This window comes from Lampris incognitus, chromosome 6 (genome assembly GCF_029633865.1).
Source record: "Lampris incognitus isolate fLamInc1 chromosome 6, fLamInc1.hap2, whole genome shotgun sequence".
NCBI classification, from domain to species: Eukaryota; Metazoa; Chordata; class Actinopteri; order Lampriformes; family Lampridae; genus Lampris; species Lampris incognitus.
The window spans coordinates 16,180,388-16,204,650 of record NC_079216.1 but is presented as its reverse complement, the minus strand read 5'-3'; the positions used below and the strand labels follow the sequence as shown (position 1 = coordinate 16,204,650).

The 24,263-nt window shown below is 44.3% G+C and overlaps 2 protein-coding genes across 4 annotated transcripts in view; both read left to right on the top strand.

Annotated features, from left to right (window-relative positions):
* LOC130113782 (AFG3-like protein 1) overlaps positions 1-11,800 on the top strand; it is a 42,004-nt gene extending 30,204 nt beyond the window's left edge. Inside the window, exons 13-16 of the mRNA XM_056281406.1 lie at positions 4,906-5,021; positions 5,865-6,065; positions 7,325-7,519; positions 9,270-11,800. Coding sequence (XP_056137381.1) covers positions 4,906-5,021; positions 5,865-6,065; positions 7,325-7,519; positions 9,270-9,494 — 737 coding nt within the window. The 3' untranslated portion in view covers positions 9,495-11,800. The remainder of the gene's footprint in view (positions 1-4,905; positions 5,022-5,864; positions 6,066-7,324; positions 7,520-9,269) is intronic.
* A 504-nt stretch (positions 11,801-12,304) lies between these two features.
* LOC130113833 (troponin I, fast skeletal muscle-like) lies at positions 12,305-23,530 on the top strand. Of its 3 annotated transcripts, none has more exons than XM_056281498.1 (6): positions 12,305-12,322; positions 20,723-20,755; positions 21,107-21,235; positions 21,339-21,428; positions 22,307-22,483; positions 23,383-23,530. In XM_056281498.1, the coding sequence occupies exons 2-6, from the start codon at positions 20,726-20,728 to the stop codon at positions 23,476-23,478; spliced, it is 522 nt and encodes a 173-aa protein (XP_056137473.1). In that variant the 5' UTR covers positions 12,305-12,322; positions 20,723-20,725; the 3' UTR covers positions 23,479-23,530. The 3 variants fall into 3 exon arrangements, with proteins under 3 accessions (XP_056137473.1, XP_056137474.1, XP_056137472.1); XM_056281499.1 differs by lacking the exon at positions 12,305-12,322 and adding an exon at positions 20,341-20,351 and having other exon boundaries at positions 20,719-20,755; XM_056281497.1 differs by lacking the exon at positions 12,305-12,322 and adding an exon at positions 20,344-20,351 and having other exon boundaries at positions 20,719-20,755; positions 23,389-23,530.
* The last annotated feature ends 733 nt before the right edge of the window (positions 23,531-24,263 follow it).

Here is a 24,263-nt window from a genome sequence, read left to right as displayed (position 1 = left end):
CTAAATGGGTTCTCTGCATAGCATTCGTTTCATATCTCAGTATGGGAACGCCTCCTGCGTGACCTCATCAGAAGCTTCAGATAACGTTACATCAGCCCTGGTAGGCTGGCACTGGTGACTTCTATGTCAGAAGGGGATGGGACCCTCCTATATATTGGGCTGACATAGTCAGTCGCTGTTCAAAAACGTCTTCTCGCTTCTCACAGGAACCTGTCAACAACTGTGCAACCTAACTGTGCAACAAGTGGGTGCTAAGCTAAACTCCATGACTCGATTGCACAACTTAGTCACTGGCTGCGTTGTTCCCAGCTGTACAGTTGCACACTAGTTCATCACGAACAGGAGCAATACTCTTTCTTCTACAACTAGTCTTACTATGAAGTAGCAGTACTTTACGAAACAAACTAAGTAATACATTCACTAATAAAGTAGCAGTACTTTCGCTAATAAAGGTAGCAATACCAACAGGTAGCAATACCTCCAGAAGAGCAGCACTAATTTTCACCTCTACCCTAGCTGGGAAGATAGCAATACCCCCCCCCCCCAAAAAAAAAGCTTTATTCTTGCTTGGTAGTTGCACAAGCTATTTGGCAAATATGCGTGCATATATAGCCCACTAGCTAACCATGGCTACGGCTAACAACCCCAGTGGAGCTAGAAAAAGCCTAAACTTTGTCCCTGTGGCAATAAAATATCTAGCTGCAACACTCACCCCATGTGTGCGGCATGTCTGGGCCTACCCCATGCTCAGGCTTCCTTAACCTCTACCAACGAGTGTATCCACTGCACTGCTTTTCCCCCATATGCTGCTCTGCCACCGGCTGGCCCACCAGGCTAACTAGTCAGGGGGAGTCCCACTTGTGTGTGAAGCAGCTGCGCCACAAGGAGAAGTGGATATTTCAGTATGACCAACTCGCCTGGTCTGAGCTGGGTGGAGGCAGACCCCCTGCTCCCAGTCCCCATTTTCCTGTTGCAAGAGGTGGACGAGGGATGCATGGGCTTCGTTGCTGTTCATGCCTACCTGGAAGGAGATGGGGAAAAGTCGGCTGACTTGGAGCTCCTCTTTTATGAGAATGACGAGGAGGAATCCATCTTCCTGGCTATCACTCGCAGGGCTGCAAAGCCCTCCACTGCCAGGCAACTGGGTGATGGAAGCGACCATCCTTTGTCATCTCCCCTGGTTCTTGTCATGCAAGACATGTGCAAGTGTGAAAGCGCCCAGGCTCACCATCTCATGGCCTGTCGTCCAAGCAGAGGTTATCAAATCTCAGATTGACGTCAAGAAATTGCCGAAGAAGGGGCAGCAGCTGCTGCCCATTTTGCCGCCCACTTGTTTTGATCGTATACTTTGTTTGATCGGGTTCAAATGTTCTATGTTTTATTTATGTTCTTGTGATCTATCTTGACTGTGTGTACTATTTTATCTTGTATTGGAAAGCACCTCGTAACATGGTTTTGAAAGGCGCTGTATAAATAAAGTTTATTATTATTATTATTATTTTCCCGCAGCTACTTGACGAGATAGCGGTGATGTGGCCATACAGTGACAAACATCCCATCGTAGGTGGATGTTTGTCGCTGGGTGATTGTAAGGCGATGGAGTCCTGTGGTGTCCAACAGATGCCACCCATAGAGTCACTGGTAATGGCCCACTTTCCCAAAGACCCCCCTGTCTTCTTCCACTCCATGTAGCCCCTCCAAGACAGACCGCTTCCAGTCTAGCTTCGCCGATAAGCATTAAAAGGTAGCGGCTCTGGCAGTAAGAGCCCTCAACGCCTCTTCTATTCTCACGGCTTACCAAGCTGAACTAGAAAACAACATTATGGCTAAACCAGACACCATCCTTTGGGAGAAATCTTTGTTATTACTGACCACTTCCTGCGTCTCCACAAGGTAGCCATCCAAGCTACAGGGAGAGCTGTGGGCCTCATGGTTCTTCAGGAGAGGGCGCACTGGCTTGGGCTCCCAACGTGACGATCAAGGAGAAAGAGGAGCTCTTTGACACTCTCACTGTTCCTCAGGAATTTTTATTTGCCCCCATGGCTGTGATAACACAGATAGTCCAGGCGCCTCCATGCCATGTGCTGGTGGCGAGAGTGCATAGACAGTGTGTGTTACTCGCCCCAGCCACAAGAGGGTGCCAAGACATCAGTTTTGACGGAGTGGCCAGTCAGCCCTCTCTCATCACAGAGAGATCTGGACTGCCTGCACTCAGTCAAAATGGGTGTTGAGCATCGGCGGCACTGAGGGGGCTAAAAGTAAACCTGTCGCCATCTTACATGCTGTGATTGCAAACATTCCCAAATCCTCTGTGAATAGTACACATGGCAACTGAAACTCTAGTTAATGGTCACGCCTGTTTGCATATGAAACTGATCGTTGGTTTCAGTCGTTATGCAGCTGTATTCTTTATAAGGGTGGAGATACCTGTTGTCAGTTTAGGCTGAAGAGGCCCAGCCTTTCCACTCTTCATCCTCTTCATAGCTGCCCACTTCCTCCTTGCTAATTCACCACACTTCCTGATTCACTATCCCCACATCATCCAACCTTCTTTCTCTCATTTTCTTCATTCATCAGCCCCTCAAAGTACTCCTTCCACCTTTTCAACACACTCTCCTCGCTTGTCAGCACATTTCCATCTCTATCCTTGATCGCCCTAACCTGCTGCACATCCTTCCCAGCTTGGTCTCTCTGTCTAGCCAATCGGTAATGTCCAACCTCTCATATATGTTGACACCTATGTCCTATCGGACTTTAACCTAGTTTTTTGGCACTTACTAGCATTGCTGCCTCCTGACTAGATCCTTGCTTGTATTAGCTCTCAGATTTATGTCGCTTTGGCTAAAAACATCTGCTAAATAAAATTGTAACATATATAACTCACCCTATGCCTTTTTCTTTGCTTTCGCCACCTCCTTGCTTTACGCCGCATCTCATTGTGCTCCTGTCCAAGTCCAGTTGCACTCGATTCATTTCCTTTGGATAACCATGACCTGAATGAATGAGAACATTCACAGACATTGTGCTCCTGTCTACTTTCTTCATCTCTCTGACTATCCCACTTCTTTTTTGCCAACCTCTCTCTCTGTATACTTTGCTGTACTTCCTCATTCCACCACCACGTCTCCTTGTCTTCCTTCCTCTGTCCAGATGATACACCAAGTACCTTCCTAGCTGTCTCCCTCACTATTTCTGCAGTGCTTGCCCAGCCATCCAGTAACTCTTCACTACCACACAGTGCCTGTCTTAACTCCTCCCTGAACTCCACACAAAGGTCCTCCTTCTTCAACTTCCACCATTTGATCCTTGGCTCTGCCTTCACTATCTTCCTCTTCTTCGTGTCCAAAGTCATCCTAAAGACCACCATCTGATGCTACCTAGCTACGTTCTCCCCTGTCATCACCTTGCAGTCTCTAATCCCTTTCAGATCGCACCTCTTACATAAGATATAGTCCACCTGTGTTCACTTTTCTCCACTCTTAAACGTCACCCAGTGTTCCTCCCTCTTCTTGAAATTTGTATTCATCACAGCCATTTCCATCCATTTTGCAAAATCCGCCACCATCTGTTCTTTCACATTCCTTTCCTTGACACCATACCTGCCTATCACCCCCTCATCACCTCTGTTCCCTTCATCAACATGCCTATTGAAGTCTACTCAATCACCACTCTCTCCTCCTTGGGTACACTCTCCACCACTTCATCCAGCTCACTCCAGAATTCTTCTTTCTCTTCCATCTCACACCCAACTTGCGGGGCATATGTGCTGATAACATTCATCAACAGACCTTCGATTTCCAGCTTCATACTCATCACTCTGTTTGACACCCTCTTCCCCTCCAACACACTCTTGACATAATCTTCCTTCAGAATTACCCCTACCCCATTTCTCCCCCCATTTGCACCATGGTAGAAAAGTTTGAACCCACCTCCAATGCGCCTGGCCTATTCCCCTTCCATCTGGTCTCTTGCACACACAGTATACCTACCTTTCTTCTCTCCATCATATCAGCCAGCTCTCTCCCTTTACCAGTCATACTGCCAACATTCACAGTTCTGATTCTCACCTCTACATTCCTACCCTTCCTCCTCTCCTGCTGCCTCTGGACATGCCTTCCCCCTCTCCTTCTCCTTTGTTCAACAGTAGCATAGTTTCCACCGGCACCCTGCTGGCCAACAGTACTGGTGGCAGTCATTGGTAGCCTGGGCCTCGACCGATCCGGTATGGAAATCTGATTTATGATTGGCATATTTGATTTGGCAAAGGTTTTACGCTGGATGCCCTTCCTGACACAACCCTCCCGATTTATCCAGTCATGGGACCGGCACTAAGACTGCACTGACTTGTGCATCCTCTGTGGCTGGGTTTTTCTTTCTTTGTTTTTGTTTTTTTACCCCTTCTCCTTACATTATATCAATCAAAAGCAGCATTCCTTCATTTCAAACCGTCAATCTGCTGACAGTTCTAACCAAGTTATGAGACCCGAGCTGTCTTCAGTCCATTAGTAAATGAGACCCTTCTCAGCACCTTAAGATTTTTGTACACTAAATATAAGACTAAATTGAAATCATTCTCAGAATTTCGATGCGTTTGAGGCCAACATCATACTCTGAGTGGCTTTATACAAACTGGCCCTGGGATCCTACAGTTTGGAGCATCTACCTGAGGACTTTAGATGAGTGGATTCACAATCATTTTCTGTCTTGCTTCTCATCCTTTTTAGATATACTTTGTGTGATGTCAACCATTTTACCACTGTTAAATTCTGTCATTGACCATTTTTAATTTATTTTTCATGTATGTTCCTAAATTGTTCTGCCATTTTTTTAAAGTATAATCTTGTATTGTTGTTAATGTACTGTATTTCCATCATGTCATTATTTATTTATTTTTTTTGTTTCTAGGTTTGGAGAAGAAGACCCAGGTTCTGCAGCCTACAGAGAAGAAGACGGTGGCCTATCATGAGGCTGGTCATGCCATCGTCGGCTGGTTCCTGCAGCATGCAGACCCACTTCTTAAGGTAGCAGCCTTGTCTCTTCTCACATGATGGAAGACATCTGGTGTGTCACCCAGACTTGGTCGTGGAAGCCATAAGTAATAATACTAGAAAAATCCTGCTGCAATACTGCATTAGCACTTCATGAAAATCATTCTAATCATTGATAATAATTATAATTCTGATAATAATGTAATTATAATGATAATGGTAAGAAGTGTGAATACAATGTATTCATATCACAATTTCAATGCACATAACTGTTGAAAAGTTTTTCACAAAAAAACCCCATCTATACAACTGAAAATGGAGAATAAACTTGTAAAACAAAACAAAATAAGGGAAAGCATTAAGATCAAGGACATGAAATAGTTTTAAAGTGGCTTAGAAAAAGGACTACCTGTAAATATCAACTTTTAAGTGTTTTAAAAGATGATGGTGTTTGCTAGTCTAAGGTCTTTGGGAAGAGTATTCCATAGTCATCAGAGGCCTCATTTATAACCGTTGCGTACTCACAAAACAGAGCCTGGAAAGAGGCATGTGCCACTTCCCACTCAAAATTTGTGATCTATAAAACAAACTTGAAGGGAGAATGTACGCACCTGTATGGTGCACGCCATTTTCGGCTTTTGTGTGCACGTTCACTTGTAGTAAGGATACTATGCACTGTTTTATAAATGAGAACCCAGGTCCTCAGTAAAAAGCCTTGTCACCCCATGTCATGACCCTGGAACTGGCAACAGCTGTATGTATGGTAGGTGCTAGTAAGGGCGTCTTCACATTTGGAGGAAAATAAATGTTTTTTGTTAATTTTAAGAGCCCTTCTCCTGTTTGACCGTGCTGTCCTCCTTTATCCTTTATCTGCAGGTATCCATCATCCCCAGGGGAAAAGGACTGGGTTATGCCCAGTATCTGCCCAAGGAGCAGTACCTGTACACCAAGGAGCAGCTGTTTGACAGGATGTGCATGATGCTGGGAGGCCGTGTGGCAGAGCAGGTCTTCTTTGAAAAGGTCACCACGGGGGCGCAGGACGACCTGAAGAAGGTCACCCAGTCTGCCTATGCTCAGGTAAACAGCGGTGACAACCGTTCAGAAAAGGCTGTTGTCATCTAACTGCCAGGCGATCTTTTTAAAAGTCAAAGAAAATTATAAGGGGAACTGGGAACCTTTTCGTTAGCTAGTTTGAAGCTATGAAACAATCTCACTGTGCCGACTTCTTCAATATCAATGCTGAACAAGACAAGGATAAGTCACCCTGGAAGAATATGGAAAAATATCATTGTTGTTGCTATTTATTGACGTATCGCAAACCTCAAATGAAGGTAAAAACTTTTTTCATGTTTAGTTTTTTTTTTAAATTATTATTTTGACGTTCCCTTTCACATTTTTGTTATTTGCAACTTTAAAATTTGCATAATACAACTTGATAGAAACCATCAGTTCAGATTTAATTTCTGTTCTGTTTCATTTGGACTTGTAGCCAACACTCACCCAGAGCAGCTTAAAGTGAGCACAACAATAGAATTTGTTTGAATTCCTAAATTTCCAAACTCATGATAGGAGATAAGGTAGATGAATCAGGTCATTATTAAACTGAAGACTAGTATGTATAGAGTATGATGAATCCCAAAGGGAATACACTGAAGATAATGCAGCAAATGTCACATTTATTTGTATAACCTTAAATCTTAGTTCCTGTTTTGGAGGGCTTTCCATTCACAGTGGAAAAAAGGGTAGATTCAGTAAATGACAATGGGTGATAACCTCTGTCCTTGGACCCTCAATTCAGATGAGGGAAAAACTGCACACCTTTTCTATGGGGGAAAAAAATGGAAGGAAACTCAAGAAGAGGGGGAATCCTTTTTCCCATGAAGTATAGGTCTATCTATAATAGGCATTGAGTGGGCAAGGTTTGCAATGCAGTGACAGATTTAGAAATTAAACACTTGATGACTATACTTGGTGATAATGAAGCAGTGCAAAATAGAAAAGTGGTTGCTGGGATAGCATTGTGTGCTGTAGCACATGAAGCCTCTTCCTCAAAGGTGGCCACAGAACAGTGCTTCCCCATCTAGCATCATCTCAATATTATTGTCATCTAAGTGTTGCAGAGTCCTCAGATGATACCGCTGCATGGGACAGTTGAGCATACACAACTCACCAGTCAAAAGGAGGCTGAACACATGTTCCTGTGACCCTAGAAAGATTATGTATAACTGATTTTGATTTTGAGGAGAGAAATCTTTGTCTTAAAGCACTTCATGATGAACGATAAGTGAATTTACCTTTTTCCTGCTGTTGTCTACTACCCCCGGTGGTATCCTTAGGTGGTGCAGTTCGGGATGAGTGAAAAAGTGGGCCAAGTGTCATTTGAGCTGCCCCGGCAGGGGGAAATGTTGATGGAGAAGCCTTATAGTGAGGCCACAGCGGAGCTGATTGACCAGGAGGTGCGGGAAATGGTGGACCAGGCCTACCAGAGGACACTGGAGCTCATCTCGGAGAAGAAGGACTTGGTGGAGATGGTGAGATCTCAACAGAAAAACACCTATTGATGTTTTTTATACATAAATGACGGACAGGGTAGTAAAACTAAAAACTATATACGAGTGTGTAAACTGAAGATTATAGAGGAAGAAACCAAACTAATGTTAGTGAAGCACTCAAAAACTCATCCTATATTTTCATTAATTTTGTACATTAATCACCAGCAAGTTGAGATACAACAGGACCTCTTGAAGATTGTCTGTTGACTTCTTAAGCAGCTGAATAGATTTAGCAGCCACAGACAAGTCTCCACAGTTCGATACTCTGTACTTGTCCCGGGTTCAGTAACACGAACTAATACTAAAACGGTCATTGGGCATATGTGTGTCTAAAACGTGAAGGTTCACATTCCTGCCAAGATAAGAAACGTTCTTTACTCTGAGCCCTTTCTTGTATGCAATGGTGATGGACAGGTTGATGGACAAGATCAGGCAGGAGTCTCGGTGGACTATTATTTTCACAGGTGACATTGTGATCTGTAGTGAGAGTAGGGAGCAGGTTGAGGAGAGCCTGGAGAGGTGGAGGTATGCACTGGAGAGAAAAGGAATGAAAGTAGGAGCAAGGCGGAATACATATGCGTGAATGAGGGGGAGGACAGCGGAATGGTGAGGATGCAAGGAGTAGAGGTGATGAAGGCATATGAGTTTAAATACTTGGGGTCAACTGTTCAAAGTAATGGGGAGTGCAGATGAGAGGTGAAGAAGAAGAGAGTGCAGGCAGGGCGGAGTGGGTGGAGAAGAGTGTCAGGAGTGGTTTGTGACAGAAGTGTACCTGCAAGAGTTAAAGGGAAGGTTTATAAGATGGTTGTGAGACCAGCTATGTTATATGGTTTGGAGACGGTGGCACTGACGAAAAGACAGGAGGCGGAGCTGGAGGTGGCAGAGTTGAAGATGCTAAGATTTTCATTGGGAGTGAAGAAGGACAGGATTAAGAACGAGTATATTAGAGGGACAACTCAGGTTGGACGGTTTGGAGACAAAGCAAGAGAGGCAAGCTTGAGATGGCTTAGACATGTGTGGAGGAGAGATGCTGGGTGTATTGGGAGAAGGATGCTGAATATGGAGCTGCCAGGGAAGAGGAAAAGAGGAAGGCCAAATAGGAGGTTTATGGATGTGGTGAGAGAGGACATGCAGGTGGCTGGCGTAACAGAGGAAGATTCAGAGGACAGGATGAGATGGAAACGAATGATCCGCTGTGGCGACCCCTAACGGGAGCAGCTGAAAGTAGTAGTAGTAGTAATGACTCAAGAGACTAACCTTTAAAGGTGCAATATATAATCTACTTGAACACTGATTTCTATTATAAAAAAAATGATAACATCTTCAAATCAAAACTGATGCTAAGCAACTCCTGAAGATTGCCTTCAAACAACAACAAAAGTACTTAACCCGGCGTGGCCCCTGTGTTTTCAAAAGAGCTGAAAGCTGTGAATCGTTTACTTTTTTTAAATCCACCATTTGGCAACCCCTGCTGATATTAACTAGTCACATTATGCTACAGGAAACCAGAAATATTACACATTACACCTTTTACTTCATGTTGTCCCTCTCAAATATCTTCCATTAGACCCATTAGGAGACAGCCAAGGACACTGCATCTGATAAACAGGACTCACCACCCTTATCTGTAGAATTTTGTGACAACACACTGTGTTCTGTTAATCACTGTGACAAATCTGTGCTGTTAATTTTTCTTTTTTGTTCTTCTTTAAATCAATTAAACCCTCAGGTAGGAAAGCGTCTGCTGGAGAAGGAAGTGTTGGACAAGGCGGACATGGTGGAGCTGCTCGGCCCACGGCCGTTTGACGAGAAGTCTACGTACGAGGAGTTTGTGGAGGGCACAGGCAGCTTTGAAGAGGACACCAGCCTGCCCGACGGCCTCAAAGACTGGAACCAGGAGAGAGGAGATGGCCTCGAGGAGGCAGCCCCAGCCCAGGATAAACAGGCAGCTTAGAGCAAAGTGCGACCTAGGACAGTGGTTGGTCCTGAGGATGACTCTGACACCAAATGACAATTATTTTTTCTCTTCAGAATGTTTTTACTGATTTCATTATTAGCTCAAGGAGACTTGTGGCAGCATATATTCATCATTTCACAAGAAAAAATACTTTCTCAAAAAAAAAAAAAAAAAAAAGGGACATTGCATAAATATTCTGGTGACCCCTTTCGTGGTCCAGACCCCCCCCCCCCCCACATACATGTCGTATGCTGGACTGAAGATGATGCTGGGTGGGCTGAAAGACATTTGTTACATTGTCTGATGATGCTGTGAGAGTGAGAATTTCTCCAATGCCTTAATATTCAGGAAGCAGAAAATGTTGCCACGTTTGTGAAATATTGAAGGCGAACAGTAACCACAGTGGACGCAGCTCTAACTGAGAGACCGGCTCCTCGGAGGAATCTTACTGTTTTCTTTTTCCTATGTGTAAATCAGCTTCTTTTACACCAAGCAAAAAGATGGATTTTCTTTTGGTGACTATATAAATACTTATTTATTTCTTTAACAGTGTTTTACCCCCTGACTGCTGAAAGGCACCGCGACAGTATCTGCTAGTTAATGAATGTGCAAAAAGCTCTAAAGGGGGATATTTTTTCTTTCCATCTCAATTCCAAGATTTGATATGATTTATTTTTTTTCAGAGTTGATTTGATTGAAAGCAAATTTTAGTTTTGCCAAAAGGATTTATAACATTTTACTAGAGCTTTTCAGAAATACAAAGGTTAATCCAAAAGTTTTTCTTGTATGTGATTTTGTAAAAAGAAATTGCTGGCAAATCCGGTTTGGTCGGGCGTCCCTAAAGACACAGTTGGCCCTGTCTGCGGGTGGGAAGCCGGATGTGGGTACATGCCCTGGTTGCTGCACTAGCGCCTCCTCTGGTTGGTCGGGATGCCTGTTGGGGGGGGGGGGGGGCTGGGGGGAATGGCATGATCCTCCCACGCACTACGTCCCCCTATCGAAACTTGTCACTGTTAGGTGAAAAGAAGCAGCTGGCGACTCCACATGTATCGGAGGAGGCATGTGGTAGTCTGCAGCCCTCCCCGGATCAGCAGAGGGGGTGGAGCAGCAATTGGGACTGCTCGGAAGAGTGGGGTAATTGGCCAAGTACAATTGGGGAGAAAGGGGGAAGAAAAAATTGCTGGCAAATCGCATATAAAACCAATCTTAAGTCTCCAGTTTGATTAAGTTTAAATGTGTGAAGCTGAACAGTAGAACCAAAAGAGTTTGAATTTGTTTTACAGTAACAAGGCTCAGCGTTTTCTGTTTTTACCGATTTTCACCCAAAAATACCCAGATTTTTTTAAAAGGAGCAGATCGGTTTAAACTGATTTCCGCCCGGATTTTATGTTTCCACGGATCCAAAAGTTGTTCCTGTTCGTGTGTGGTTATGTAACAGTATCCTCTTGTGGCGAAATTCGGCATGCTGGATGGCATTGAAAAATAAAAACTGAAAACGCTGAGCCTTGTACATTAACAACCTTTTGGTGCTGTCAAAAGCCTGGTCTAACCGCCTCCGTGCTTGTAAATGAATGACTGTACTAAGTCAGCGTGACGAAGACCTGTTGAGTCTGTGGCTGTTTGTGACTTCCTCTGTGGATCCCTCATCAGTTTAGGGAGTTTGGGTTGATTCTCAGGGAAGGACCTGCAGAGGCCACTGTACATGTAATGTTCTACACAAAGCAGTAGCCTCTACCCTTTTTAACCAGCCAGCCAGGAGATGAACAGATGACGACCACGCTGTGACTTAAGTCATTTTGCGGAACATGGACGTGCAGCCGGTGAGGATCAGGATCGGTTTTTGCAGAGTACTGTACATGTACGGGAATTTGTCTTGGTGTCATTGCTGCTGACGTGGTGTGTGTAGCTCTCAAAGCCTTGTGAAGATGTTTCAGTTTAAGGACTGAATGCTCGAGATAAGCTGCCTCTTTAAGCTCTGCCTGGTTGAGTCACTGAGAGTTTGATAGTTTTCACACACAACCATTGAATTTAAGAAGCCATACGGGAGGTACCAAGTAATTCTTGCTCACAGAAACACTGAATATTACACGTGAGGATCACCGGTGAGGACTGCGACTGACAGAGGTCGGGGTATTCCTCTGAAGTGTTTGTGAATTGTAGATTTGAATATTTAGTATTGAGGTCAAATTGGGAGTCTGCTGGATGGAGCGTTTTATTATCCTGCTGCAAGAGAGTTAAGTTTTGCACGTGATTAAATCTTTGGCGACGGCTATGTGTCAAAGTGTATTTGTTCGGCCAATAAACGGGTGATATTTTTATTTGAGTGTTTACTTTCTCCTGTTGATGGGCCTTCCATAAGAAGACGGTAAAGAGACTTCCTGTGACAGTGTTGTGTCAGGTCTAATCCATATACCATCCAGTGTCTATTAAATACCCTGACCTGTTCTCCTGCAGGGGAATTGAACCCCCCCCCCCCCACTAAATAACCTTGCTAGTCATCTGGTAACATTATCACAATCTTTAAAAAAAATATCATTGATAAATAAATAACCACAGTAGCCTCAGAAACAAAAGTGGTCAGTTCACCCAATATCATATTGTTAAATTGTTAAATCTTAAAGATTTTAGAGAAAATACCACAAGTATAAAGTGCTAACACATCAAGAACACTGTCAGGGAAATGCTGTTTAAGGCCAAACATGAGATCCATGGTAAGCAGACTGAATAATGTTTATCTGGGTTTGTAGATGTCTTAGGAAAAACAACCAAAGCTATGCTTCACTTGGAAAACTAAAAATATCAAATTACAAAAAAAAAGAAAAAAAGTTGTGTATTCTGGATAACGCGAGCACATATTTTGGGTATTTGTAAGCTGGACAGGTAGCTCCTGCTTCCTCCCAAACAGTCATGTAGGGAACACTTGCCCTCATGTGTACTTTTCTCCCACCCCCCCCCTTTTCTCTCCAATTATATCTGGCCAATTACCCCATTCTTTGGAGCTGTCCCGGTCGCCGCTCCACCCCCTCTGCAGATCCGGGGAGGGCTGCAGACTACAACACGTGGAGTCGCCAGCCACTTCTTTTCACCTGATAGTGAGGCGTTTTGCCAGGGGGACGTAGCGCATGGGGGGATCACGCTATTCCCCTAGTTCCCCCTCCCCCCCAAACAGGCGCCCTGACCAACCAGAGGAGGCGCTAGTGCAGAGACTAGGACACATACCCACATCCGGCTTCCCACCCGCAGACACGGCCAATTGTGTCTGTAGGGATGCCCGACCAAGCTGGAGGTAACACGAGGATTCGAACTGCCGATCCCCATGCTGGTAGGCATGTGTACCGTTGTGAAAAAATCTTAGGCTGTGTTCGTTCTGGCACCCAGCATCCTTTTTTATTTTTGTAAATATCTGGTCTGAATCTGACTGCTTTTCAGTAGTCTGTATGAAAAAAAAATCTAGAGATTCTAACCATATTCAAATGTGGTTTATTATCTGATTCAAATCTAGATTCTATAGATGTGTTTGACTGCTCAGACTGGACCCCCTCCCCCCCCAACTTCTCTCCCTTCTTGTCACTCACATGGCACCAGGCAAGCGGCCATCAGTACACCACAGCTGTGAGGAAAAGCAAACCGTGGGACAGGCAGTCATGGAGGAGAGTCAGAACAACCTTTCATGGTCAAATGCAGATTTAAGATGTCTGCTTTCACTGTTGGTGTGTGTGGGGGGGGGGGTATGACTCAGTGCAGACTATCTCATCTCATCTCATTATCAGCCGCTTCTCCGGGGTCTGGTCGTGGTGGCAGCAAGCTAAGTAGGACACTCCAGACGTCCCTCTCCCCAGCAACACCCTCCACCTACTCCTGGGGGACCCCAAGGCGTTCCCAGGCCAGATTGGACATGTAGTCCCTCCAGCGACTTCTGGGTCTGCCCCAGGGTCTCCTCCCAGTTGGACATGCCCAGAAAACCTCCAAAGGAAGGCACCCAGGAGGCATCCTAATCAGATGCCCGAACCACATCAACTGGCTCCTTTTGACGCGAAAGAGCAGCGGCTCTACTCCAAGCTCCCTCCAGATGTCCGAGCTCCTCACCCTATCTATAAGGCTGAGCCCAGACACCCTACGAAGGAAACTCATTTCAGCCACTTGTATCTGCGATCTCACCCTTTCGGTCACTACCCAAAATTCATGACCATAGCTGAGGGTTGGAATGAAGATTGACAGGTAAATTGAGAGCTTTGCCTTCTGGCTTAGCTCCCTCTTCACCACAACAGACCAGTACAACATCCACATTACTGCTGATACTGCACCAATCCGCCTGTCAATCTCCCACTCCATCCTACCCTTACTCATGAACAAGACCCTGAGATACTTGAACTCCTTCATTTGAGGCAACAACTCATCCCCAACCTGGAGGGAGCAATCCACCATTTTCCGGTAGAGAACCATGGCCTCAGACTTGGAGATGCTGACTCTCATCCGAGCCATTTCACCCTCAGCTGCAAACCGCCCCAGTACGCGCTGGAGGTCGCATTCTGATGAAGCCAACAAAACCACATCATCTGCGAAGAGCAGAGATGCAAATCTTAGGTTCACCAAATGGACACACTCCTCATCTTGGCTGTGCCTTGAGATCCTGCCCATGAATATCACAAATGGAATCGGAGACAAGGGGACTACCTTGGCGAGTCCGACACCCACCGAAAACGTGTTTAACTTTGTGCCAAGAACATGGACACAGCTCTCACTTTGGTTATACAAGGACCGGATGGCTTGTAGCAACTGCTCCGGTACCCCACACTCCTGCAGTACCCCCCACAGAGTGCCCCGGGGTATACGGTCATAAGTCTTCTCCAATTCCACAAAACACATGTAGACTGGGTGATCAAACTCCCATGCCTCCCTCAGCACTTCCGCAAGGGTAAAGAGTTGGTCCATTGTTCCACGGCCAGGACAGAATCCGCATTGTTCTTCCTGGATCCGAGGTTCAACAATAGGTCGGAGCCTCCTTTCCAGCACCCTAAAGTAGACTTTCCCAGGGAGGCTGAGCAATGTGATGCCCCAATAATTGGAGCACACCCTCCGGTCCCCCTTTTTAACACACTATGACTGTGACTATTCATTTAATAAATTTATTAATCACTAGGAACATTGGTTGTAACCCAGAATATCATTGATGTGAAACAGGTTGATATGCCCGAGAGCTAAACCCTGGCAGAGGCCATGACAGCAGCAGAATGGTGGGCAGTGGAGGAGAAGCACCGGACTGAGGATCTCCAGCAACGGATCAAAAGTGCCAAAGCATCAGCAGAGAACGCTAAGCAGGAATTGCAAGACTATACGCACAAAGCCTCACATATCCTTCAGTCCAAAGAGAAGCTGATCAGCAGTTTGAAGGCAGGCTCTGGTCTGGAGTCCTTGGAGCGGGCTGGGGCCTCAGGTGTGGAGCTGGAGGAGCTATGTCATGAGAAGGAGCTGCAAAGAGAAGAGATCTAGAAGTTGCGGGGCCAATTGCACATGCTTCGCACTGAGATACAAGACTTGGAGAACGAGGCCCTGACAGAGGAGACATGGTGCAAGCAGCAGTTGGAGTTACAGGAGAAGCAAGCCTTACAGTACAAAGCCAAACAGGACGTAGAGGCTGAAGTGGAGTGCTACAAACAGGAGCTCCAGTACATTGAGGAGGAGCAGCGTCATACCAAAACCACTCTCCAGAGCTGAATAAAAGACAGAGAGGACGCGATCCAAAAACTCAGGGACCAGTTGACCAACAAGACTCTGACTGGCAGCAGCCAGGTGGAGCTGGAAAGTCATCGGCATCAGCTGACGGAGACACTGATACAGAAGCAGACGACGCACTTTGACTTTACTGACATTTCATTACTGAAGCCATGAGGGGATTTTTAGTAAACAAAATGAACATAGGTGTAAACATTACACCCCCACGCACTCACACACACATGGAAACATTCTAGGGCAAGTTGCAGCTCTTCTGTTCACAAACTATGACTTGGTTGTAATTTGTACAACTGAAAGCTTTTTTTTAAAACTGTACAGCCATGAATTATGCCCAGGAGCACATCAGGTCCTTCAAAATAATGTTAAAAATAACATTTTGTCATGGTGGAGGAATAAGATTAACGCAAATGTTAGCAAACACACCCATCACTTTAATGGCAAATTACTGTCCATGTTATAGCTATGAAGGGGGCAATATCCATCTAGATTATGGACAAGTTATACAAAGTAATAAAGGAAATGGAAAAATTGGATATGTACTCTTTCAAAACAGACCTTTTCAAATTAACATTCTGTTCATGGTTGTCAGTATTGGGTTATCCTATCTGGGCATCGCACTATTTTAGACGGGCTATAATGACCGTGGCTGTGGGAGAAAGGATCCCTGGCCCTGTCTCATGTCATTAAGGTCTAAAGCTGCACATGGCTGAGAAGAACAGCTTCTGCCATGGGCCGTCTTTCACCAGCATCCCCAGCTCCCCACAATCCCCCACCCCACCCACCCACCCACCCACCTACCTACTTACTTTACCCCGACCCGTGATGGTCTCCATAGCTAAGGTGCAACAATATCCCTCAGAAAAAAACACCCTAACTGTCCACAGTCTGTCAGCAGTAGTGATGATGTGCAAATTTGTTTAAAAATGAGGTTATAGTTCTAACATTTAATCTTGTAGTGATGATAATCGTAAAAGCATAATAGCCATATCATCAATACACGCCTCATTAATCCGTGACTATTGAACATTATTGTAAGCTTGAGCCAATGCCTTACACCACTTGTGCAACGTTTCTCCTCAATCGATCAATATCTGCACCCCCGCCTGGGTAATTCAACACTAGAATCTATTGTTCTCACTCGAGAAAACATAAACTTAATCTGTCCGCCAAATCTGTGTTGTCTCTAATGGCAGCACCAGATCGCTTTGTCCACTAAACAACATTTTAAACGAAGTCACAAGTTAATGGGCTCTTTTGCCTTATCTGATGACAATTTTCCACTAACGTCTGCATTATCGCGTGATGGGCAGTTAAAAAAAAGCAGCCCCTCCATCCGTCCCCACTTGTCACTTTCCCAACTCGCAGGCCAATCTGTATTAACGGCTTCTTTGCAGCATCTTTTTAGTGCCTCTTAAATGGCTATCTGAAAGACCCACTCCTTAAACAGATCTGCCTTAAGACCTGCTGCTTAAAGACCCGGAATCCTCCCCTTCAATCCTCCCACCTGTTATTCTATCAGCTTTCATCACTCCGTGCTTCCCTCATCCCACTGAGGCCGCCATGCCACCACCAAATCCTCTTTAACCCCGTCAGATGTGTGTTCATGCTTAAATCACTTCTTTACCAAGTTAAATTCCAACTGAGACGGCGGTGCCGTACCACATATCTACCTCCACGCTGCACCCCAACATCCTCATTTTCAACATTATCCCAACCTGGGCATCCAAAAAAAAAAGGGGAGGGGGGGTGTAAAATAAAGGGATAAGTACCACATTCTGAAAGGAAGGGTTATTTATAAAAAGTCGGAGCTGGGGAGGAGTTGCGGGGGTCCAGATATAATATTTCAGGTGCTGGTCTGCCTATTGGTCAAATCTACTTCCATAAAGAGGAAGATGGGGTTTCCCTGGGCCGTCGGGGGATTCAATATATACCGTCTCATTATGCCCCGTGCAGGCCAAAGCCCCCCATCCGGTTACTGTGCCGTGTTTGTCTCCTCTCAGCTGATAGGTGAGAAATGCTCTTGTTGCATCCTGCACGGCTGATGACTTTCCTAAGAGATGAGGGTACTCTTACCAGCGCCGCTCATCTCATTCACGTCATTTGCTTGTTTTGTTGCAAATACTTATTGTGGATGAGAACTTGGCTATTTTGGAGTTATGATGGGGTGTTTAGTTGGAGTTCTTGCACAGAGACTTGCTATTGTAGAAAGGGTGTTAGTTTTTTTTCCTTTTGGATGTGAACATTGTCAGAAGGTGAGGGGGGTCTTGTTGTTTGTTTGTGATGTTGGCTAAAGCAAGACTGAAAGAGAAAAAAAATGGTTTGCAGCAGTCTGAACAGGCAATGCAAATGCGTTCCACGCCCGAGTGGTTGTCGGTGTGTTTTTCTTTTCACCTCCCTCTGATGTGGGTTTGATGAGGTGTGTTTGTGTAAACCTGTGTGCTCACGGATCTGGGAAGTCGTTGCCCCAGTGTTTATTATGGTGTCGCCACGAAGTATTTGAAGGGAATGAATACCCAGCAAGACCATCTGCCTACCATATGGTCACCGCCCGCGAGGCTTGCTTATAAAAATTATTTTGGTTTTATTTGATTCATGCAAGGTTTTATACTGCAGAGATTGTATGTACTCGTATCTCTATATATTTAATATTTTTTATAAATTTTTATTTTAAAGTTTGCATCTTAAAAGTTTTGCAAGAGAAAATCAGTTTGCAACGTGTTTGTAAAGAAAACAGTAAATCACCACATCATATGTATAGTATAGGATAGCATTAAAACAACATATCAGCAGAATAAGAGGCACGGCAGGCTGCATTATTCATGTCCTGCATGATGACAGAAATGAGTTTTACCCTTGTATAGATAATGTACACATAGACGTTTGGATAAAAACAATGTAAACACAACGTTGTTGGGTTTCTGAACGAAGGTCGCTCCCTCATAAATCTGAACTTTGGTTTGGATTGGCTTGCAAGCATCCAATCAAAGGGAATAAGCATTTTTGCAAGAGTGTGATGGCAGCGCTGACAGAGAGACATGCATCCCCTGCTAAATGCATCTCAACTCCACATTCTCTGCTCGGAGGAGCGCTCCCAGGAGAGAAAACAGATTATCAAGACTCACACCGGATGAGCACGCAGACAACTGGGCCTTTCACGCTGTAAGGACGCATTCTGTGTCTTCACGCTCTCGGTGCACCACTCTGCTGGCAATATTACCTCTGCGAATTAACAAGCACCTGAAGGTGCATACATATTTTTTACAGTGTGGATGCATGTCAGTGCACGTGTCATTTTTATTGTTATAAGAAGCAGGCTACATACAGATAATCTATTTTACTTTTTTTTTCAATTATCTTACATCTTGATAGACTAGGTTGTCTCCTTCAAGGAGGCTGGAGGAACCGTTTTGACTCATTCCTCACGATGGTTTATTTCTGCGGTGATCGGTTCAGCTGCTTGAGCGAATTGTGATCACGTTGTGCGTGTTCCTACATGAGGTGCACCCTTATCTGTCTTACTGCGACGGCCCTGACCGATCCTGATCACACCAGGACACATTTTCAGCAGTGAGAAACTTTTGCCGTTGCTAGGCAGCCAGTGTCTCCTGTCAATCAATAGGGTGCTGGCGTCAGAAATAACTGAATTAGCTACTCAACTTTACCCATCCAAGATATTACTGATAATAATGTAGATAATGTAGCGAATCCGAGGAGGCCACGCAACCACAGACACTGCCGCGGCCGGGTAGCGAACCCGTATCGCCCGCACCGGAGGAGACGTCGCTAACCGCTCGACTAAAGTGTCGGACCGGCCAACCAATGGCCAGCGTGTCTACTTATCCATGCACATTACAATATTAACATGTCTTTTTTATTACACAGTGGTCAATTTGATAATAGCCCCCCCCCCCAAAAGGGACATCCAGGGCACATAAACAGCGAGCGAAACACCTCAAACACATTGAAAACAATCAGAAAAAGGCACTTCACGGGTGGTCTATTCCACTGCCTACCAACACGGGGATCGGTGGTTCGAATCCCCGTGTTACCTCCGACTTGGTCGGGCATCCCTGCAGACAAAACTGGCTGTGTCTACGGGTGGGAAGCCGAATTTGGGCATGTGACCTGGTGGCTGCACTAGCGCCTCCTTTGGTCGGTCGGGGCGCCTGTTCCGGGGGGAGTGGGAATCGGGGGGAATAGCGTTATCCTCCCACGTACTATGTCCCCCTGGCGAAACTCCTCACTGTCAGGTGAAAAGAAGCGGCTGGTGACTCCACATGTATCAGAGGAGGCATGTGGCTCGGAAGAGTGGGGCAATTGGCCAAGTACAATTGGGGAGAAACAAAAAGGGGGGGGGGATCCTAAAAAAAAGGTACTTCTCACTGCCAAAACATGTAAAATGTGATTGCAGCCTTAAGCAACCATTTGGGTGGGAGGATGGGGGGAGAAATTCTGCTTTGGGCCTTAAAAAAGGGTTTGGGGCCAGCCCTTGCACCCTTCTGTGTGATTCAAGCGGTGGTGTGAGAGTGGTTATGACCATTCAATGTAATCCCTATTTCAGAGAACAGGGCTGAAACCGCCATCACGTCAAGGAAATATCTTGGGCAACATGGGTACCAACAGAGGCGGTATCAGGTTTTTTGATGAACCTCCAGAAGACAGGCCTTCCATTGCACAAAAGGCCACAGGGAACAACTGGCCCCTAGTTACTTGTCCTGATTTAGCTGTGGCTTTTCCTTGGGGCAGGATACTACAGCTTGTGTTGGTGTCGCGTTTCCCCTGAGTGGAGCTATTATTCCTCAGTGCTCTGGACGCGCATTAGCGTTAGCATTCCAAGCTAATTCCATTCAGCTTGACTTACCCTTGACCTTTGTGCTCCTTTTCAAAAGCATCCTGGCACAACTGCTTGACCCACCTGATTATTCAAAGTTTTATTATTATTATTATTATTTTTTTATCAGTATTCCTATCCTGTTATATATGTCCCCTCTAGATATTCAATTAGAAAATTTGTGAAAGCCTACGTCTGTATGCCTATCCGACTCTCACATACTGTACTGTTTTATCATGGAGATATTTGTCCTGCAGGGTGTGAAGCCGAACAAACGTCAAAATGTCGGAGTAAGTAACTTTTCAATCATTGGGCTTCATTTAACTCTAATTACACGTGTTTGCCATATCAAAAGGTGCATTACATCATATTCAAAATGCTGTTTCATAATGTTTTAAAATGCATATTCAATTGTTTTCCGTTGAGTAGTTTAGAGGGGAAATATTTGAGTCGTCGTGAAATGTTATATGATCATGTCCAAACTTTTGTGGAACCAACAACTTTTTGTGTGTCTTGCTTGTCTGTTCGATCACACTACTTTGCTTACGGATCAGATGTGTTACTGTATGTAAAACTGCTACACAATATACTAACTACAGGCAATTCTGTCTGAATTTGGATTTGTAACAAAACAAAAACATCCCTGAATCATTTTAGTAAGAAGATGTCATCGAGTCGCAAGCACCACCTCAAGGTAAAATGACTCGGTTCATTACACTAGTAAATCCTTATGGTACACTTACATTTCCCTTTAGCACAGCAGTATTTCCTTTCAGTGCAAAATCATTTCCAGTTGCTGTTTTTCTAGTCATTATTGAAAACACTGTTGTATACTGTAATACTATTCATAGCAAGAGAAGCAGAGTGTTTCTGTTACACTTTGGATTCTGTAGCATGCTGCTGTGATTGACAGAAACTCAACAATAATTTCTAAGAAGGATGGGACACCTATATAGCTAGCTAGCTGTTTATCTATTATTGTCATTATTACTGTTATCATCATCCCTTTGTATAATAATTTTGCCTTGCCGTACCCCTCTTCCAGAGCTTGATGCTCTCTATTGCCAAAGGTTTACTGGAGGAGGAGGTGAAGGACCAGGAGGAGGAGAGGAGGATGTACATGGCAGAGAACTGCCCCTCTCTGTCCCTGCCACGGACCATGCAGGAGCTGCAGGTGCACCACAAACTACACAGCTTGTAATCTCTACTTTAACCATTACCTACCATAAACTTTCATATACTAGCTAGTTATTACACACCACCGTGTCCTGCTGCAGGAGCTGTGCAGAGAGATCCACCACAAGATTGAAGTGACCGACGAGGAAAGATACGATTTGGAGATGAAGGTCACCAAGTGCAACAAAGAGGTAGTGTTTTCCATCCATACCTTAAAATGATGGGCACAGAGAAGTCAACACACTGTCTTCAGCTGATATTAGTTATGTCTCAGAGAGCATTTAGGGCTCGGAGCTATATGAGTACTTTGTAAAGATGGTTGTGGATTTCATCAGGGGTGGTCATGGTAAACTTTTTTACCCGACCACATCATAGAATTAAGTAATGTCTGGGGAAACTGTCCTTTCGCCAGGTTCTCTGGGCCAACATTTTGGACAAAACTACTTGAAAATGAAAAATAACTGCTATGGTCCTCTGGAATTTAGTTACAGTTTAGAACATTGTTGCTGGTGCTGTGCAAATGACCAGCAGTGGTATAGTATTATAGCAGCAACTGCTAATCTATAACAGTTACATGGTGTTGAGAGTTGCTGAACCTAGCAGTTAACAGTCACATAATGTAAAGTCTGATAACTCTGGCATCTCTGATAATGCTTAAGCATTCATTTACTCAACAACTGAAGACATGGGGTGATAAGATAAAACATTTTACTTATGCCTAAAAACAGAAAAAAGGTGGAAAACAGCATGATGTCAGAATTATTCAGTTTGAATCACAATGAAAGACACAACTTGATTTGTAGGCCAAGAAAGCAGCCTCAATTCCTAGAAAAAAAATTAACTGATAATTCTGAAATTAAATTAGTCCACATCGCAATTTCATGTTTTATTTTGATTCTCCACCTCTGGTAAATATCACTTTACTTTTGACCCTCGGGAAAGTGGTCTACATGTGGCTAACGACAGGAACTGCTGGTTGAAAATCCACGCTAATGAAAACTAGTCACCTAGCTAGTCAATAAAACTTTTTACAGCTAACCTTTACCAAGACATTTGTTCCCTCAATCAGATCGATGACCTGAGCATCAAAGTTCAGGACCTGAAGGGCAAGTTCAAGAAGCCGGTCCTCAGGAAAGTGCGTATGTCCGCTGACGCCATGCTCAAAGCTCTGCTGGGCTCCAAGCACACAGTCAACATGGACCTGAGGGCCAACCTCAAACAAGTCAAGAAGGAGGTCAAAGAGGAGGTGAGGGACAGTGAAAAAAAAAAGAAGGTTCAAATGTCTTGAAGTCCTGTTATTTGGCTACCAGAATGGCTCGTTTAACCTAACAAGTGTGATAAATCCCCAAAAGCAGAATGCAAGTGAAAAAGATCTTGCTGCAGTGTATGTGTACGTATTTTTGCTGAGGCACGTTAGTGAACCATTGATTCATATCCCACCCACCTTGAAAACATTACTAGCTGGTAAAACTGTTAAAGTGGCTGCTTAGTTCTTGGATTGATCAGTAACTGTTCTATAAGGGCCAGAAATGTTTCTTAGTTTTCATTCCTGGTCACCATACAACAGCTTAAAATTAATTGTTTGGTTCTTTCAAATCCATAAGATGTGACGTCAATAAGCTGTGTGGTTTTGACTCAGACCTGGTTGGATGTTAGAGGCGGGGGGGGGGGGGTTAATGAGGCTAGACAAGTACTGCATAACTAATTTGGACATCGTGATATGAATTTATGATGTGAAGAACTGAATCCTCAATGAGGTTTTCAAGATCTAATTAGGTCACCAACAGGAACCAACATAACCAGAACTGGGTCCAATAACTGTTAGCATCTGTTCTCCCACTTGGACTCCCATCCAGGGGTGGTTCATGTACCAAGAGCATCTCAATAGGTTCACATTAACTGTCAACCCAGGAAAGTCAACAAAACTGACCTTCAGATATTTTCTTTGCTATTGTCTAATATTGCTGGATATGGGTGCTGTCCCAAGAAACAATCCCCAACACCCTGGCACTTTAAGGAGATTGAAATAAAAAAAATTACTTTTGCATTTCACCCAAATCTTAACCTTACTCTCAACTGATAATTTTACAATTTTCATCAGCCCTGTCCTTCAACAGATTGTGATTTTTGCCCATCTTGTTTTAGGAGAAGGAACTGCGTGATGTTGGAGACTGGCGTAAGAACATTGAGGATAAATCTGGCATGGATGGAAGGAAGAAGATGTTTGAGGCAGAGGCTTAAATCAGTATCTGATCTCATCAGAAGTCCTCTGTTGACAGTCTTCAAACTTTCATTACTGACACCCTGGTTTATCTTTCTGTATGTCAATTGGTCAATATTCCTGTAATCTAATGGCAAATGTTAATTTTCAACTCCACTTGTAGGCCACTTTCATATAAATAAACAAGTAACTCACGCTCACGATGCCTTCATGTTGTCTTGCTGCATGCTCAATAATCCAGATGAGAAAATCAAAGAAGGTTGAATCAGTTCATCTGGATACAACGTTTACTGACAGATACGTTTCATCACTCATCTAAGTGACCTCACTTAGATGAACTGATTCAACTGTCTTTGATTGGATGTCTTCATGTCGTGTTTACAGATCACTCTATAAAGCATTTTATTAAACCGTCTGTGCCTCCTAGAACTGAAGAAACAAAAAAGGGGGCTTTATCGTGAAGGGAAAGTAGTTAAAAGGGTCAAAGGTCAACTACAAATGATTCCTGTCCACCTTCTCTGTGTTTCTAACTTCAGCACTTATTTTTGTTTTCTGTCACTTTTCATAACTGACCACCAGTGGCAATTGACAAATAATTCAAGTCTCCAGTCCTGCTAGAGGAAGCTGATACCATCCAGGGCAAAAGTAGCTCCGGTGTTGATGGTCATGTGAAAAATATAACAATCACATACGGTGAAGTGCATTAGATGCTCATAATGGGTTGAATGAAGAAGGGAGTTGATCTGTGTGGAGAATTTACACTTAGATCATAATTTCGTGGGTCATTGATGGGTGTTAAAAAGTA

Excerpts from the sequence above, each read along its gene's own strand:
- LOC130113833 (XM_056281499.1), top strand. Across the intron at positions 21,236-21,338 it reads GGACCATGCAGGAGCTGCAG|GAGCTGTGCAGAGAGATCCA; the intron begins GTGCACCACAAA and ends GTCCTGCTGCAG. Across the intron at positions 22,484-23,382 it reads AGAAGGAGGTCAAAGAGGAG|GAGAAGGAACTGCGTGATGT; the intron begins GTGAGGGACAGT and ends ATCTTGTTTTAG.